Source organism: Chelmon rostratus, chromosome 14 (assembly GCF_017976325.1).
Source record: "Chelmon rostratus isolate fCheRos1 chromosome 14, fCheRos1.pri, whole genome shotgun sequence".
Lineage (NCBI taxonomy): Eukaryota > Metazoa > Chordata > Actinopteri > Chaetodontiformes > Chaetodontidae > Chelmon > Chelmon rostratus.
The window spans coordinates 14,357,133-14,375,167 of record NC_055671.1 but is presented as its reverse complement, the minus strand read 5'-3'; the positions used below and the strand labels follow the sequence as shown (position 1 = coordinate 14,375,167).

General features: G+C 39.7%; 4 protein-coding genes across 4 annotated transcripts; all 4 read right to left on the bottom strand.

Moving 5' to 3' along the window:
- Positions 1-857: 857 nt before the first annotated feature.
- On the bottom strand, positions 858-1,868 carry LOC121617573 (olfactory receptor 1-like). The gene has a single exon (XM_041952765.1). The coding sequence runs from the start codon at positions 1,866-1,868 to the stop codon at positions 858-860; it is 1,011 nt and encodes a 336-aa protein (XP_041808699.1).
- Positions 1,869-6,164: 4,296 nt separating this feature from the next.
- Positions 6,165-7,136, bottom strand: LOC121617572 (olfactory receptor 1-like). The gene has a single exon (XM_041952764.1). It carries the CDS (start codon positions 7,134-7,136, stop codon positions 6,165-6,167), a length of 972 nt encoding a protein of 323 aa, XP_041808698.1.
- Positions 7,137-9,637: 2,501 nt separating this feature from the next.
- LOC121617571 (olfactory receptor 1-like) lies at positions 9,638-10,609 on the bottom strand. Its single transcript, XM_041952763.1, has one exon. The coding sequence runs from the start codon at positions 10,607-10,609 to the stop codon at positions 9,638-9,640; it is 972 nt and encodes a 323-aa protein (XP_041808697.1).
- A 6,059-nt stretch (positions 10,610-16,668) lies between these two features.
- LOC121617570 (olfactory receptor 1-like) lies at positions 16,669-17,640 on the bottom strand. The gene has a single exon (XM_041952762.1). It carries the CDS (start codon positions 17,638-17,640, stop codon positions 16,669-16,671), a length of 972 nt encoding a protein of 323 aa, XP_041808696.1.
- Positions 17,641-18,035: the final 395 nt, after the last annotated feature.

Below are 18,035 nucleotides of genomic sequence, written 5' to 3'. Positions count from 1 at the left end.
AGCATTGTTTAGGATTAGCTGGTTAGCTTTCACAAATTTGAAAATATAGGCAGGAGACTAAAAGTTACTAGTTAAGTATATGGCTGCTAATGCTAAAGTAGTGACACAGTTGACACTGTGACACAGAAAGCCACCCTGCCTCTGTTTTGGTTTATATATTTCAACAGTAATCCACTACTCCAGTAAAGTCCAAGCTCAAACCACTAGATGGTGCAAGCCTACCAGAACTGCAGACTCCTCCATGTTTCATCTTTAGCCTGTTGCCTCTTTTTCTCAACACTGTTTTCAGGTCAGCTTCAACAATCAGTCATTACTTTACCAAGCTTGAACTTTGCAAAGACTCTGCACATATGGATGAGGCTCCTTTTTCAGACCCTCTGCACAGATTTCATTGCAAGTGAATGTGAGGTGAGAGTGTTGTGTGACTTCCCTCTTCAGCTGCACCTTTGCCTCCACAGAGTGATATTAGCAAACGACACACACATTGAGTATAGGTAAGATAAAAATGTAAAAGTAAGACAAGAAAAAAATTTGTCCATCTACAGGGTAAAAAAAAAAGTCAATCAAATCAATTCCAATTAAGTCTGTTCATAAAAGAGCTGCAGATGGTTTGATTCCTCTTCCCAAATAATTGTTGTATCAACTAGTGTACAGTCCAAACAACAGTTCACTACATATGGAATCCCAGATTTCACAGGGGGATCATTGTATTGCTAATGCAATATAATGAAACCATTTCCTTTGGTCTTCTTGTTGAGCAACATACAGTAAATAAAATATACCACATAATAATAATCAAATTACATTGTACTATTTATTAGTTAGACTTTAGACATTACTATCTGTTGTATCACTGCTTAATGTGTCAGTGCAGCAGTGATACAGAGTCCCCTTTTTGTGGTTGTGTTACAAATCCTACTTCCTTTGCAAAGCTTCCTAATTGAGTTCAGCACTTCTTCTGTCTTTAAAGAGTACACAATAGGATTGAGCAAAGCTGGCATGATTTGAGTCAAAGAAGAATTTACTATCCTGGCATTAGGATGGATGGAAGAGGACACTGCCGCTATGTTGGTGCCCAAAATCGGTAGGAAAAAAATAGCCACAAGGATCAGATGAGAAGTACAAGTTTTCAGTGCTTTCAATCGTCCCTTTCCTGATGCAATCCTGCTCAAGGCTACGGAAATGCAAACATATGTCATGACTATCAATACAACAGGAATGCAGAGTATTACAATAAAAGCAACATATGCCATTATGTTATTTAAAGACGTGTCATTACAGGCCAGACGATATACTGGGGAATGATCACAGAAAAAGCTGTTTATCACCAAAGATCCACAGAAGGAGAGGCGATCAATAATCTTCGCAATATATGTTATTAGACCCAATAAAAAAACCCACACAAACAGCAGCATTGCAACAATAGCTGGTTTTGTCACAATACTATGGTACCTTAAAGGGAAGCAAATTGCAATAAATCTGTCATATGACATTGTGACGAGTGTCCATGACTGCATACTTAAAAAGAAAAAAACAAAGAACATGTAACTTAAGCAAGCCTCATATACAATAAATCTCTTGTCAAACAAAAATGTGTCCAAGAGTTTGGGGATAAGAGCAGTGCTCCCACACAAATCTGAAAAAGCCAGGTTAAATACAATGATGTATTTAGGAGTATGAAGAGCCTTGACCAGGTAAATAACTAAGAGAAGGAAGCAATTTCCAAGAACAGTCACGATATAGACAAAACACAGGAACACATAGTAATAATTAATATTAGGGATGTTGGAAAACCCACTGAGATAGAATTTTGCAGGGCGAACAAATGTTGCATTAAATATGGGCACAGCTTTCTCGTCAGGCCCCATAACAAGTATCTGTTTCCCAAAATATAAACAGAAAATAACAGAATATATAATAAAGGATTACACAGTTTAATTGCTCCATACAAGCTGATGAAATCAGACTCACCCCAGAATCAAGTGTGCCCTTTTAAGTAAGACCTGCTGTTTATACTTTTCATCTGTCACTGTGAGACAGTGGAAATGCAGGCGGCAGCATCACATGGTCATGAATTAAATATCGAGGCACTTCAATGTGCAGCTGTGTCATAGTTTGTCACATTTTTCGTGAAGTAATCGAGTAAGTTATTGTCATCGTGACATCTCCCCGGAGTCTTTGTGCTTTCACGTCTCGCAGGTCCGAAGGGAGAGCGGCTGAGCCAGGACTACTGAGTTCACCTGCCGGACATCCACAGCAACCTTTATTGTTATTAGCTATGCTACTTTGCTGCTTATTAGTTCGTTAGTGCCGTACTATGTTCATATACTATCTGCTATTAATATGTTAATATATCACACAGGCATATACCATGCCGTATGTACTTTGTATACCTATAAATCTATTACAGCTGTCAAAACTGTGATTTCTGTCAAACCCCGAACCTCTCTATATATCTCTGTCTCTCTCTCTCCCACCCAACCAGTCGAAGCAGATGGCCGCCCACACAGAGCCTGGTTCTGCTCGAGGTTTCTGCCTCCTAAAAGGAAGTTTTTCCTCGCAACTGTCACCAAGTGCTTGCTCATGAGGGAATTGTTGGGTTTCTGTAGATAAAGAGTTTAGTCTGTACCTGCTCTATATGTTAAGTGTCCTGAGACAACTTCGGTTGTGATTTGGTGCCATATAAATACAATTGAATTGAATTGAATCTCATCTCATCAGATTTATAGTAAAGATAGAAGGTTTTATTAAGATTAATTCTAATTACTACAGAAAAGATGTCTCATTACAAGCACAATCCATGAACCACGCGTAGTTCGTAGAAGAAATTAAAACTTTAATAGAAATGTTACAACAGGAGATTAAAAGGCACACCATGACAGCAGAGGTCACAAAAATCATCTTCTCCACAACAGATAGAGCAGTAGCAGGATTTGCCAGTCTACAGGAACAACTACAACAGGGGGTGTCTCAATCAAGTTTTTTTGGCCTTGATCCTGATTCAAGTCCTGAAACACTGGTTGACAATACAGATCCCACACTTATATTGTTGATGAAATATTACATCTCATTATCTTACACACTGAAATACCAGCTGGAACCTACGTCATATGATACACCTTATTTTACATTTGATCCCAATATGGGATCTGCCCTGGTTCAAAACTAGGAAGTTTATAAACTTAAATTATTGATATGAATTAAACTGGGAGAATGCAAGTTCTGAAACTGACGTGACGCAATCTGATAGAGAGACAGATATAGAACTCTACAGAAACCTGGTGCAACAGAATAGAACCCCTTTCCTCACTGACAATCTTTGGCTGAGCACATACACCGGCTTGCAGAGAGCATGCACACTAGACAACAAAGTTTAAGTTTGGCTCGTTATCGAGATGCTCACAGAACTGAAATTAATTTGCAGCATCTGACATGAGCTGCCATCAGAGATATTTGTCGTGACGACCGTCAAAAGCGGTGGTACCACCGGCTAAAAATGAGAGGCTGCTAACATACAGAAATGTTTTGTGCACTCCTCTTTGCTAATAATAATTAGCGTCACAGTTTAGCAAGTGTAGTGTATTTTGGCAGCCTTAGTGTCTCAAGTCAGAGTTGCTCACTGGTGCAGCCAAATAATTGTTCACATTCGCACAGTCTCATTTTCCTTTGCATATGGAGCATGATGCTCACACTGCAGAGCACGGCTGTTGTCAGCATCAATTCCAATCATAACCTGGAGGGCAAGTGGCCTGGGAGCCGAAGAATGGAGGCCTGGACATGGGGGGCACCAGAAAACTCAGGAGGGCGGCATGGGGAATGGACAGGGGCTGAGCAGTAGACCTCAGGCAGCCGGCCTGCAGCAAAGGTGGAGCCTGTCTGAAAGGTCAGCAACTGGGCTGCAGGGCTGGAGGCCAGCGGGAGGGACACTGTCTGGGTAGCTGGTGGAGCCAGGGAAACAGCAGTCTGCTGCAGCTCTGGAACTGGAGCTGGAGCTCATCTACAGGTGTAGGCAGGACCGCTGACGATGAACCAGGAGCAGTGTCAGCCAGACCACAGACAGGAAAAGAGCAGGCCTGCCAGTGGCCAAGCCAGGGACTGAACAAACTTCGGCCAAGGTGAAGAAGGCCAAAAAGCGAGTTTTAAAAACCAAATCTAGACAAATGAAACAGGCAGGTAACAAACTGCAGAAAAACATGTTTCTCATTAACAATTTCTCACACTGGCAGAGAGAAAAGTACTTGCCGTTGTCATGACGTGCTTGATTTTGGGGTCTTACATATCATCTCCGATGGTGCCACTGCTTTTTCTGATTTCAGAATGGCAAGCAACAAAAAAATAGTTGCCATGATGAATGTCAAACCACGCAAGTCCGGAAGTTCCTCTGGACTGATATCTTTGGTGTGCCTTTAGTGGTATCCTCCAGTAACACACATAGTACATAGGCAAGTACTGTGTGTGAACAACTATGTTCACGACGCAGCCAGTTGTCCACAAGAAGGTGTGATTAATACGTATATCTCGGGTACACATTTCCTGTTTACCTGGTTTACTTGAAAAGCACTTTAGGAGCAACACTCAACACAGAGCTAAAAAACATGCTGACACAGGTTTTTAGAGAATTAAATGTGGTCAAATGGAAAGTTTAAAACAGAGAATTATTCTTCACTTGGCCACTTTTAGAGCTTCATGTCTGAGTGACTTGATCATATTCACATAAGATGATCTGTTTTAACACCAGTCATTCTGAAACATAAACTTTACATTTTTTATTTCAAATTGTTGTGTTCTGGCAACACATTAAATGTTAGGCAGTCAAACAAAGAGGACACGAACAAAAGATCCTGTGAAGTCTACAGGAAATTTTAAACCACAAAGATTATAATTATTAGTAATAATTGTAACAAGTAATTGCAAACAATTGCAATTGTTTGATTTTTTAATCATATTTAATTAAACTAAACAACACAAGCATCTTCAGTTAGTCGACAAAAACATGCACATGAGAGGAGAAAATCTTTCAGTTTCTATGGTGCTACCTTCACCATGATATGCAGGACCAAAGCACAGAAGAAAAGCACAGCAGACTGCTGCTGTTAAGATGTGGGGACAAATATGAAATGCTCCATCATTATAACAACAACAAAAGCTCTTTGATGACAACAAACTATTTATTCACTGAGTTTAGAAATTTGTTACTACATTTATATATGGTTTTGAATTGAATGACAGAATTACATGATATTTCAAATCATCACTACATTTTCTTAGAAAATCAAGCCTCTGTTGTCTTATCGGCTGCAGCACCACATATGACACAGCAATAGGATTGGCTACATTGTCAATTTAATAAAGCGTTTCACATTTAAAATTTTACACATCACACAATTCACTGATTTTGCATGATTAAGAGGCATTTATCTTAGCAGCTTTGTTGTAAAGACAGTTATATAAATGCAGTATGTTTTTTTATAGTTCAAATTTTTTATTGTATTTTCATTATTACAACAGACAAACGAACAACAAACACAACAGACAAGATGGAAGTCAAAATAGTATAAAAAAATGTACTAAAAATAAAAATAAGACAGGCAGGTAAGTAAGTAGATAAGGCAGGTAAATTAACACATTTGTCTTTCAAAATCATTCAATTTTTCTTTTATCACATCATTTTCACAGTTTAATCTCCCCAACATCTTTTCGCATGCCACAGTCCCCATCATCTGTGTCTACCAGATATTCAGTGTGGGAGCCTGGGGCTTCCTCCAACACCTCAGAATAATCAATGCACAATACATGCAGAATGTTAATCTCACATTATAATTACCTTTCTTTAAAAGCACTTGCTATGCAGTCATCCTGTTATATGCAGTACATTTTTGCACAAGCAGACACACAAGTCATCTCAGTTGGCTCATAGAAAAAAGATGTTTATTGTGTATTTGCAGTAGAACTGGTTCAATTCAATTGTGATTGCTCTTTAAAAGCAACTGTCAAAAATCTAATCATTCTGCATACATTCACCACTAAACAAAAGAACAACAAAGAGAACTTGATTCATTCCACCTCTGTTTATATGGTGCTGCTGAATTTCACACTGTCAATCACTAAACCTTTTTCAACATGGATCCTGCAGTTCAGTACAAAAGCTGAAGACTAAAAATGTTTTATATATTTGTTGCAATTTTAAATTGCCCTCTCATTTTCAACACTTTTTTCAAAGATTGTTTGATTTCTTGTGTCTGCAGAACATAAATGATTGGGTTCAACATGGGAGGGATAATAGTGGTCAAAGACATAGTAATGATCCTGACATTTGGATGTGTTTTGTCTCCAAAGGAAAAAACAAATATGATAGGGAAGAAATACATTGACACCAATGAAAGGTGACCTGTACAGGTTTTAAAGGCCTTCACTCTTTCTCTGGCTGTGGAAATTTTTGACAAAGAGTAGGCAATACCGCAGTAACTTGCCAGGATAAACATGAGTGGAACCCAAAGAAGAAGATTTGATGACAAACCAGCCATCACGCGGCTGGGGGTAACATCATTGCAACCAAGCCGGTACAAAGGGCCATGGTCACAGAAATAGCTGTTAATAACCACAGATTTACAGAAGGAAAGTCTTGTGAGAAGTCCAACTGCAATGAGCATAGAAATAATCGCAAGGAGCCAGAAAGAGACAATCAAAGACAGCATGAACCTGTTGGTCATCTTCACTTGATAATGCAGTGGGAAGATGATAGCTATCAGTCTGTCATAGGACAGTGCAACCAAATTTAGAGACTGCATCGAAAGGCAGATGTAGCAGAAAAAAAGGAAAGCCAAGCAGTCGTTGTAGAGGATGGAGCGATGGTTAAACAGAAAGATGTCAAGAAGCTTTGGCACCAAAGCAGAGCTACCAAACAGGTCCACAAATGCTAAATTAAAAACTGCAATATATTTTGGAGTTCTCAGATTATGATCCAGAACTATCAAAGTCATCACAAGTGTGTTTCCCACCACTGAAACAATGTAAATGAAAACGAGAAACACATAGTAAGGCTTCATATTTGGTATGCCAATAAAACCACTTATTATGAAATATGCAGGACGCACAAACGTGATGTTTTTTCCAAGAGCTGAGTTGAAAAACTCCATTTGAAGACTTTTCACTGTTCTCTGGTGTAGACAGAGGCAAGCTCCTCTCCCTCCCTCTCTCTTTCTCTTTCTGAGCAGTGCTCTTCTGTGTCTCTGTCAGTTGTAGCACACTGTTCCCCTGTGGCTACTGTACATTTTCTCTACCTCAGGCCAAAGCCCCACATCGAAAAGAGTTCACTGTGTTAAGAGGTTTTAAAGTGTCAATGTCTAGTGAACAAATTTTATCATCATCTATTTGGATGAGAGTGAAAGTCTTGAATATCATCTTTGATCAAACTACTACTGTACTTTTGTGCTTAAGAATTCTCTCATCATCTTAGTTGTTCCCGAAATGTATAATCTTAAAAGCTCCAAAAATACTTTTTTCTGAATCAGCCTTTGACTATGAGCAATGGTGTCAGACATTAACACAATTCTTTTGGACAAGTTTTGTTATTTCAGGCTGTATAGTTTGGTCAGTGCAGTCTCACTGGTGTGAAGTGTGTGGCACTCACTTGGAAAAAGGTGAATTTCCATTCCCCAATCAAAATTATGTAAAATTTGAATCATTATCAGATAGTTGTGGGGTTGATTACTTATGTTGCCAGGCTACTTGACAGATAAATATGACCTAACCACACCAATATCAGTCCATCACGTCCAAAGACATCCACAGTGACGCACAAAGCCATAAACCACATTAAGGTGGCGGTTTTTGGTGACTGCAATACATTTTGGAGCGCTCAGGTTACGATCCAAGTATATTACAGCCGTTACAGCTGTGTTTCCCAGCACTGACACAATAGAAAAGAAAAAGATATACATAGAATTGAATTGAATAAATCAACCTTGAACTTTGAGTCTTGAATGTTAGCATTGTCACTGTGAACGTGTTCACAGGTTGACATTAGCAAATAACAGCTTCACATAGCCATTAGAATGGCTGTAGACTGGTAGTCTTGTCCAGTGCTGTAACCCTCTGTTGCTCTTCCTCAGCTGTCCTTGTCCCATATTACAGGGTGGGGGTTTTGTTAAGGGGGGGTATCATGTGCTGTACAGTTTGTAAAGCTCCATGTGATTTGCGATTGCGAGCTGTATAAATAAAATTGACTTGACGATTAAAAGTTACTAAAAAATACTAATTTATTTTTTAGATGCAGAAAAAACATTAAGCCGTTTTGGAGACAAACAACAACACATTTGTAACAATAAACAAGATAATAAGCTGATTTCAGAAAAAACAATATTTGGCTTCTTTACATGGTTTTGATTTTTCACCAAAGACGTGAAAAATAATAAAAAATTAACTTGCAGATAGACAGAAGACGAAAAACTTGTAGAGACATGAATTTGTTGATCACAATAACTTGTTTGCTCTATTATAAATGTAAACAAGACAAACCTACATTCCTTTGTAAGATTTTTGTTTTCGCTCCAGATTTAACACCTGCCCACAAAATAAATACGACTAAATACTCTGCATTGAACCATTTCAGTGTAGGCTGCTTTATTCTATTACTCCTTGAAGAAATAAAAACAAACAACACAGACATATCAGGCTGTTTTGTTTTTGCTTTTAACTGGATGAAGACAAAAATAAGTACTAATTACATTCACTGTGATTTTTCAAATATTTACATATTCTTTCATCTATCTTTTTTCTTCTGTTACTTCTGAAAACTTCGTAGAGCACATTAATACTTTTGTGGATTATTTTTACAACTACAAACATTTATCTGAATAGATTTGTTGTATGCCTTTAAACACTACTATGAAATAATATCAATTGCCTTTTTTGAAATCAGTTCTTCATCTTTCATCATACAGACAGAGACTACACTCTAACCTTAGTGGACTCATACCCTGTAAAAGGAGTTTGTACTGATTTTTTTGTGGTGTGGAGACTTACTATATAGCTTGTGTTTGTTTATGTTATGATAATGTAATTATTACTTCATTCAATTAGTGTGATGTTTGAAAGGGTCATTCTAACTTTTAGAATGGGCAATTTGCTACAAATAAAACATAAAAAAAACAGCAAATAGAAAAACTCACATTATGGTTATTTTTTTCCAAAGTTATTTTGGACCGCACTATGATTTTTAATAACTTCTTCACAGATTCTTTGATTTCTTGTGTCTGCGAAAATAAATGATTGGGTTCAACATGGGAGGAGAGACGGAGCTCAGAGACAGGTTTATGATCCTGGCATTAGGATGTATATTCTCCATCAATGTAAATATAATTAACAGTAGGATAAAATAGACTGCCACGAATGAGAGATGACCTATGCATGTTTTAAAGGTAACTCAATTCAATCAATTGTAATTGCTCTTTAAAAGCAACTGTCAAAAATCTAATCATTCTGCATACATTAACTATGAAACAAAAGAACAACAAAGAGAACTTGATTCATTCCAAATCTGTTTCTATGGTGCTGCTGAATTTTAAACTGTCAATCACTAAACCTATTTCAACATGGATCTTGGAGTTCAGTACAAAAGCTGAAGACTAAACATGCTTTACATTTTTGTTGCAATTTTGAATTGCCCTCTCATTTTCAACATTTTTTTCAAAGATTGTTTGATTTCTTGTGTCTGCAGAACATAAATGATTGGGTTCAACATGGGAGGGATGATAGTGGTCAAAGACAAGTTTATGATTCTGGCATTTGGATGTATTTTTCCTGCAAAGGAAAAAACAAATATGATAGGGAAGAAATACATCGACACCAACGAAAGGTGACCTGTACAGGTTTTAAAGGCCTTCACTCTTTCTTTGGCTGTGGAAATTTTTGACAAAGAGTAGGCAATACCGCAGTAACTTGCCAGAATAAACATGAGTGGAACCCAAAGAATAAGATATTGTGACAAACCAGCAATCACACGGCTGGGGGTAACATCATTGCAACCAAGCCGGTATAAAGGGCCATGGTCACAGAAATAGCTGTTAATATCCACAGATTTACAGAAGGAAAGTCTTGTGAGAAGTCCAATTGCAATGAGTGTAAAAGTAATAGCAAGGAGCCAGAAAGATGCAATCAAAGACAGCATGAACCTGTTGGTCACCTTCACTTGATAGTGCAGTGGGAAGAAGATAGCTATCAGTCTGTCATAGGACAGTGCAACCAAATTTAGAGACTGCATCGAAAGGCAGATGTAGCAGAAAAAAAGGAAAGCCAAGCAGTCGTTGTAGAGGATGGAGCGATGGTTAAACAGAAAGATGTCAAGAAGCTTTGGCACCAAAGCAGAGTTACCAAACAGGTCCACAAATGCTAAATTAAAAACTGCAATATATTTTGGAGTTCTCAGATTATGATCCAGAACTATCAAAGTCATCACAAGTGTGTTTCCCACCACTGAAACAATGTAAATGAAAACGAGAAACACATAATAAGGCTTCATATGTGGTATGCCAATAAAACCACTTATTATGAAATATGCAGGACGCACAAATGTGATGTTTTTTCCAAGAGCTGAGTTGAAAAACTCCATTTGAAGACTTTTCAATGTTTTACTGTTTGCAGAGGTTTCAGTTGGAGTCCTGTGATCTCTGGTGTAGACAGAGGCAAGCTCCTCTCCCTCCCTCTCTTTTTCTTTCTGAGCAGTGCTCTTCTGTGTCTCTGTCAGTTGTAGCACACTGTTCCCCTGTGGCCACTGTACACTGTACACTCTCTATCTCAGCCCAAAGCCCCACATCGGAAAGAGTTCACTGTGTTAAGAGATTTTAGAGTATCAGTGTTTAGTGAACAAATTTTACCATCATCAATTGGGATGAGAGAAAGTCTTGATCAAGCTACTACTGTACTTTTGTGCTTTAGAATTCTCTCATCATCTTAGCTGTTCCCGAAATTTACAATCTTTAAAAGCTCTTCGCAGTTGCTGCAGATTTGTCGGCTGCACATCCATGATGTGAATCTCCCGTTCCACCACATCCCAAAGGTGCTCTATTGGACTGATACCTGGTGACTGTGGAGGCCATTTGAGTACAATGAACTCATTGTCATGTTCAAGAAATCAGTCTGAGATGATTCGAGCTTTATGACATGGTGCCTTATCCTACTGGAAGTAGCCATCAGAAGATGTGGTACACTGTGGTCATAAAGGGATGGACATGGTCAGCAACAATACTCAGGAAGGCTGTAGCACTGAAACAATGCTCAATTGGTACGAAGGGGCCCACACCACCACCAGCCTGAACCGTTGATTCAAGGCAGGATGCTTCATGTTGTTGACCATCTGAATGTCGCAGCAGAAATCGAGAGTCATCAGACCAAGCAACGTTTTTCCAATCTTCTATTGTCCAATTTTGGTGAGCTCAGTTTAGCTCAGCTGTTTGAGCTCAGCTTTTTAAATTTTTAAGTTTCAGCTTATTTACTTTATTAATCCCAAGACTGGGAAATTGCTTCTAAATTGCATTTAACCCATCAGTGAAACACACACAGGAGCAGTGGGCTGCAATCAAGGTTCGAGGTGTTGTGCGTTAAGAGATGCTCTTCTGCATACCTCGGTTGTAACAAGTGGTTATTTGAGTTACTGTTGCCTTTCTATCAGCTTGAACCAGTCTGTCCATTCTCCTCTTACCTCTGGCATCAACAAGGCACTTTTGCCCACAGAACTGCCGCTCACTCGAGATTTTCTCTTTTTCGGACCATTCTCGGTAAACCCTAGAGATGGTTGTGCGTGAAAATCCCAGTAGATCAGCAGTTTCTGAAATACTCAGACCAGCCCGTCTGGCACCATCAACCATGCCACATTCCAAGTCACTTAAATGACCTTTCTTCTCCATTCTGATGCTCATTTTGAACTGCAGCAGATCGTCTTAACCATGTCTACATGCCTAAATGCACTGAGTTGCTGACATATGATTGGCTGATTAGAAATTGTGTTAACGAGCAGTTGGACAAGTATACCTGATAAAGTGGCCGGGGAGTGTACATGTACAATTATACAAAGGGCTTATGTCAGATGTAAAAAAAATATACTGTATATAGATATTCAAGTTTCAAGATTTAAGATTTCAGATTGCGTTGAGCATGTCAACGAAATTTGCATTGCAACCCAAGAATGACAATAAAATAAAATAAAGATAAGTGAATAAAATAAACTAACATGCAGTAAAAATATGCATAAATGCAATAAAAAAAATATACCAGAAATAAAATATACTAAGACAATAAAATATACTAAAACCATAAAATATACCAAGAACAGCTGAATATATACTTAAATGTATATACTAAGATTCAGCTGACAATTTGGTAAGCGTGCAGGTGAAGGTGGAGGTGAAGGTGTAAAAGTGCAGTGTGCAGTGGCTCATAGTTCTCACAGTCTCTCACTCCAGTGAGGGGCTGCAGGGGTTAATAGTTCTCTGACAGCTCTGGGGAAGAAGCTGTACCTTAGTCTGTAGGTGGGGGAGCGGATGTTCCTGTACCGCTTTCCTGATGGAAGCGGTACAAACAGTTGGGCCCGGATGGCTGGGGTCTGTGGCGATGGATCTTGCCCTCTTCCTGACCAGGCCTTCATATATAGAGTCTAGGTCAGGAAGGGGGCAGCCCACGATGCCCTGCGCAGTTTTAACCACCCGTGCCAGTTGTTTCCTCTCCTGTGCCGTGCAGCTGCCATACCACACTGTCACACTAAGGCAGAGGATACTTTCAATTGTGGCCCTGTAAAAGTTGACGAGCAACCAAGAGGAGAGTCCAGCCCATTTCAGTTTCCTGAGGAAGAAGAGCCTTTGTTGTGCCTTCTTCACCAGGCGGGAGGTGTTCATGGACCAGGAAAGGTCAGATGTGATGTGGAGGTCCAGGAACATGATGTTGTCCACACGCTCCACCACTTCTCCATCCATGAGTAGGGGGGCGTGATCCATCTTTCTGGAGCTCCTGAAGTCCACAGTGACCTCCTTGGTCTTCCCTGTGTTCAGCACCAGGTTGTTGGCTAAACACCACTGGGTGAGCTGGTGTATCTCCTCTCTGTAGTGGGTCTCGTTGTTATCTTTATCGTTATCGTTGTTATCGTTGTATAGCTGCAAAGAACTGCAAGAAAAATTGCCATAAAATATGCTGCCAAGAATTCCGTTGAATTTCACAGTATTGATATGTACAGTACTCAATGAGAGTGGAAAAGAGCAGTATTGCAAGGTACTAGTGAATGATAGATCATACATCACTGCAAAAAAAACAGTCCGAATATGGAAAACAGTGCTAAGATAAGCAACGCTGGAGTTGAACACTAGGACAGCTGTTGGTATGAAGGACCTGCGGTAGCGTTCCTTCTTACAGGGTGGATGCAGCAGTCTGTTCCTGAAGGGGCTGCTGAGGGCCCCCACTGTGTCATGCAGAGGATGGGAGGGGTTGTCAATGATGGATGTCAGGCTAACATCCTCCTTTCACCAACGACCTCAGTGGTGTCCAGAGGGCAGTCCAGGACAGAGACAGCTGTCCTGACCAGTTTATTCAGTCTCTTTCTGTCCCTCTCAGAGCTTCCACAGCCCCAGCAGACCACTGCGTAAAAGACTGCAGATGCAACCACAGAGTCATAAAAAGTCCTCAGTAATGTCCTACATACTCCAAAGGACCTCAGTCTTCTCAGTAGATGGAGACGACTTTGGCTCTTCCTATACAGCGCATCAGTGTTAGTGGACCAGTCCAGCTTACTGTTTAGGTGTACACCCAAGTATTTGTACTCCTCCACAATCTCAATGTCCAAACCCTGGATGCACACCGGTGTAGTCAGTGGTGCTTTCCTGCAGAAGTCAATTACCATCTCCTTAGTCTTGCTGGCGTTCATGTGTAGGGGGTTAAGTCCACACCAGTCACTTCCCTGTATTCCAAATTGTTCCCCTGCAATACACATCTAACGATGGTTGTGTCATCAGAGAACTTCTGGAGGTGGCAGCTGGTTGTGTTGTGTCTGAAGTCTGATGTGTACCCTATGGAGCCCCATTGTTGCAAACTGCCACATCCGACACACAGTAGCAAAGCCTCACATACTGTGGTCTATTGGTGAGGTACTCGATGGTCCAAGCAGCCAGCTGACAGTCTACTCCAGCTCCTCCTCAGCAGTGATGGCTGGATTGTGTTAAAAGCACTGGAGAAGTCAAAGAACATGATCCTCACTGTGCTCCCAGTGCTCTCCAGGTGGGAAAGAGAGCGATGGAGAAGGGAGATAATGGCGTCTTCCACACCCATGCCTGGACGATATGCGAACTGTAGGGGGTCCAGCTGGCTGCTCACCAGGTGACGGAGGTGATTCAGTATAGTCCTCTCCTTAAGATGTTGTCTGCTGGGCCCCGGTGAGAGACTGAACAAGCTGGTCAGGAAGGCCAGCTCTGTCCTGGGCTGCCCACTGGACTCTGTGAAGGAGGTGTGTGAGAGGAGGCTGTTGGCCAAGCTCACAGCCATCATCAAACTTACTGTACATAGGTCCGTTTGTTCTTATTTGCACCCATAGTGTTCTTCTTCTTTGTATTGTTCTTATTTGCACCCTTATTGTTCTTATTTTGCACCTTATTGTTCCTACTGTTCTTATTTGCACCTCAATTTGCTGTTTGCACCCCCTCCCCTTGTGTGTTCTGAAGATCTTCTGTGAGAGTGAATTTCCCCATTGTGAGATTAATAAAGTTTTATCTAAACTAATCTAATCAGAGTCTTCATCAGGTGAGAAGTTAAGGCTACCGGCCTGAAGTGGTTAGGCTCCCAGGAATCTGTCTCTCTTTGGCACCGGAACCACGCAGGGAGTTTTCCACAAGGCAGCAACTCTCCAGCTGATCTGCACAATCCCTGAGCAGTCTCGGGCTGATGCCATCAGGGCCGGTAGCCTTCCTCGCCGTTGTCCTCCTGAGCTCCTTCCTCACCTGATCTGCTGTTATTTTTGGGCAAGTTTTGTTATTTCAGGCTGTATAGTTTGGTCAGTGCAGTCTCACTGGTGTGAAGTGTGTGGCACTCACTTGGAAAAGGTGAATTTCCATTCCCCAATCAAAATTTTATAAAATTTGAATCTGTATCAGACAATTGTGGGGTTGAGTAATTATGTTGCCAGGCTACTTGACAATTGAATATGACCTAACCACACCCACATCAGTCCATCACTTCCAAAGACATCCACAGTGACGCACAAAGCCATAAACCACATTAAGGTGGCGGTTTTTGGTGACTGCAATACATTTTGGAGCACTCAGGTTACGATCCAAGTATATTACAGCCGTTACAGCTGTGTTTCCCAGCACTGACACAATAGAAAAGAAAAAGATATACATAGAATTGAATTGAATAAATCAACCTTGAACTTTGAGTCTTGAATGTTAGCATTGTCACTGTGAACGTGTTCACAGGTTGACATTAGCAAATAACAGCTTCACATAGCCATTAGAATGGCTGTAGACTGGTAGTCTTGTCCAGTGCTGTAACCCTCTGTTGCTCTTCCTCAGCTGTCCTTGTCCCATATTACAGGGTGGGGGTTTTGTTGAGGGGGGCTGTTATGTGCTGTACAGTTTGCAAAGCTCCATGTGATTTGCGATTCCGGGCTCTATAAATAAAATTAACTTGACGATTAAAAGTTATTAAAAAATACAAATTTATTTTTTAGATGCAGAAAGAAGATTAAGTCGTTATGGAGACAAACAACAACACATTTGTAACAATAAACAAGACAACAAACTGATTTCAGAAACATTTGGCTTCTTTATAGGTTTTGATTTTTCACCAAAGATGTGAAAAATAATAAAAAAATAACTTGTACTAATTATATTCACTGTGATTTTTCAAATAATTACATATCTTTCATCCATCTTTCTTCTTTTGTTGCTTCTGAAAACTTTGTAGAGCACATTGATACTTTTGTGGATTATCTACAGACATTTATCTGAATAGATTTGTTGTAAGCCTTTAAACACTACTATGAAAATAATATCAGTTGCCTTCTTGAAATCAGTTCTTCTTTCATCATACAGGCAGAGACTACAGTACAGGCTACAGTAATTATTACTTAATTCAATTTGTGTGATGAAAGGATAATTCAAACTTTTAGAATGGGCAATTTACTATAAATAAAACACAAAAAAGACAGCATATAGATAAACTCACATTATGGTTAATTTTTTCATCGTTATTTTGGACCGCACTATGATTTTTAATAACTTCTTCACAGATTCTTTGATTTCTTGTGTCTGCAAAACATAAATGATTTGGCTCAACATGGGAGGAAAGATGGAGATCAGAGACAGGTTTATGATCCTGGCATTTGGATGTATATTCACCATCAATGTTAAATGTAATTAACAGTGGGATAAAATAGACTGCAGCGAACAAGAGATGACCTATGCATGTTTTAAAGGTAACTCAATTCAATCAATTGTAATTGCTCTGTAAAAGCAACTGTCAAAAATCTAATCATTCTGCATACATTAACTACTAAACAAAAGAACAACAAAGAGAACTTGATTCATTCCAAATCTGTTTCTATGGTGCTGCTGAATTTTAAACTGTCAATCACTAAACCTATTTCAACATGGATCCTGCAGTTCAGTACAAAAGCTAAAGACTAAATATGTTTTATATATTTGTTGCAATTTTGAATTGCCCTCTCATTTTCAACAGTTTTTTCAAAGAATGTTTGATTTCTTGTGTCTGCAGAACATAAATGATTGGGTTCAACATGGGAGGGATGATAGTGGTCAAAGACATAGTAATGATCCTGGCATTTGGATGTGTTTTTCCTCCATAAGAATATACAAATATGATAGGGAAGAAATACATTGACACCAATGAAAGGTGACCTGTACACGTTTTAAAGGCCTTCACTCTTTCTCTGGCTGTGGAAATTTTTGACAAAGAGTAGGCAATACCGCAGTAACTTGCCAGGATAAACATTAGTGGAACCCAAAGAAGAAGATTTGATATCAAACCAGCAATCACACGGCTGGGGGTAACATCATTGCAACCAAGCCGGTATAAAGGGCCATGGTCACAGAAATAGCTGTTAATAACCACAGATTTACAGAAGGAAAGTCTTGTGAGAAGTCCAACTGCAGTGAGTATAGAAGTAATCGCAAAGAGCCAGAAAGATGCAATCAAAGACAGCATGAACCTGTTGGTCACCTTCACTTGATAGTGCAGTGGGAAGATGATAGCCATCAGTCTGTCATAGGACAGTGCAACCAAATTTAGAGACTGCATCGAAAGGCAGATGTAGCAGAAAAAAAGGAAAGCCAAGCAGTCGTTGTAGAGGATGGAGCGATGGTTGAACAGAAAGATGTCAAGAAGCTTTGGCACCAAAGCAGAGCTACCAAACAGGTCCACAAATGCTAAATTAAAAACTGCAATATATTTTGGAGTTCTCAGATTATGATCCAGTATTATCAAAGTCATCACAAGTGTGTTTCCCACCACTGAAACAATGTAAATGAAAAAGAGAAACACATAGTAAGGCTTCATATTTGGTATACCAATCAAACCGCTTATTATGAAATATGCAGGACGCACAAACGTGATGTTTTTTCCAAGAGCTGAGTTGAAAAACTCCATTTGAAGACTTTTCAATGTTTTACTGTTTGCAGAGGTTTCAGTTGGAGTCCTGTGTTCTCTGATGTAGACAGAGGCAAGCTCCTCTCCCTCCCTCTCTCTTTCTCTTTCTGAGTAGTGCTCTTCTGTGTCTCTGTCAGTTGTAGGACACTGTTCCCCTGTGGCGACTGTACACTTTCTCTACCTCAGGCCAAAGCCCCACATCAGAAAAAGTTCATTGTGTTAAGAGGTTTTAAAGTGTCAATGTTTAGTGAACAAATTTTACCATCATCTATTTGGATGAGAGTGAAAGTCTTGAATATCATCTTTGATCAAATTACTACTGTACTTTTGTGCTTAAGAATTCTCTCATTATCTTAGTTGTTCCCGAAATGTATAATCTTAAAAGCTCCAAAAAT

Bases quoted from the DNA above. Each gene is read 5' to 3' on its own strand.
- LOC121617573 (XM_041952765.1), bottom strand. From the start codon at position 1,868: ATGGGGCCTGACGAGAAAGCTGTGCCCATATTTAATGCAACATTTGTT.
- LOC121617572 (XM_041952764.1), bottom strand. From the start codon at position 7,136: ATGGAGTTTTTCAACTCAGCTCTTGGAAAAAACATCACGTTTGTGCGT.
- LOC121617571 (XM_041952763.1), bottom strand. From the start codon at position 10,609: ATGGAGTTTTTCAACTCAGCTCTTGGAAAAAACATCACATTTGTGCGT.
- LOC121617570 (XM_041952762.1), bottom strand. From the start codon at position 17,640: ATGGAGTTTTTCAACTCAGCTCTTGGAAAAAACATCACGTTTGTGCGT.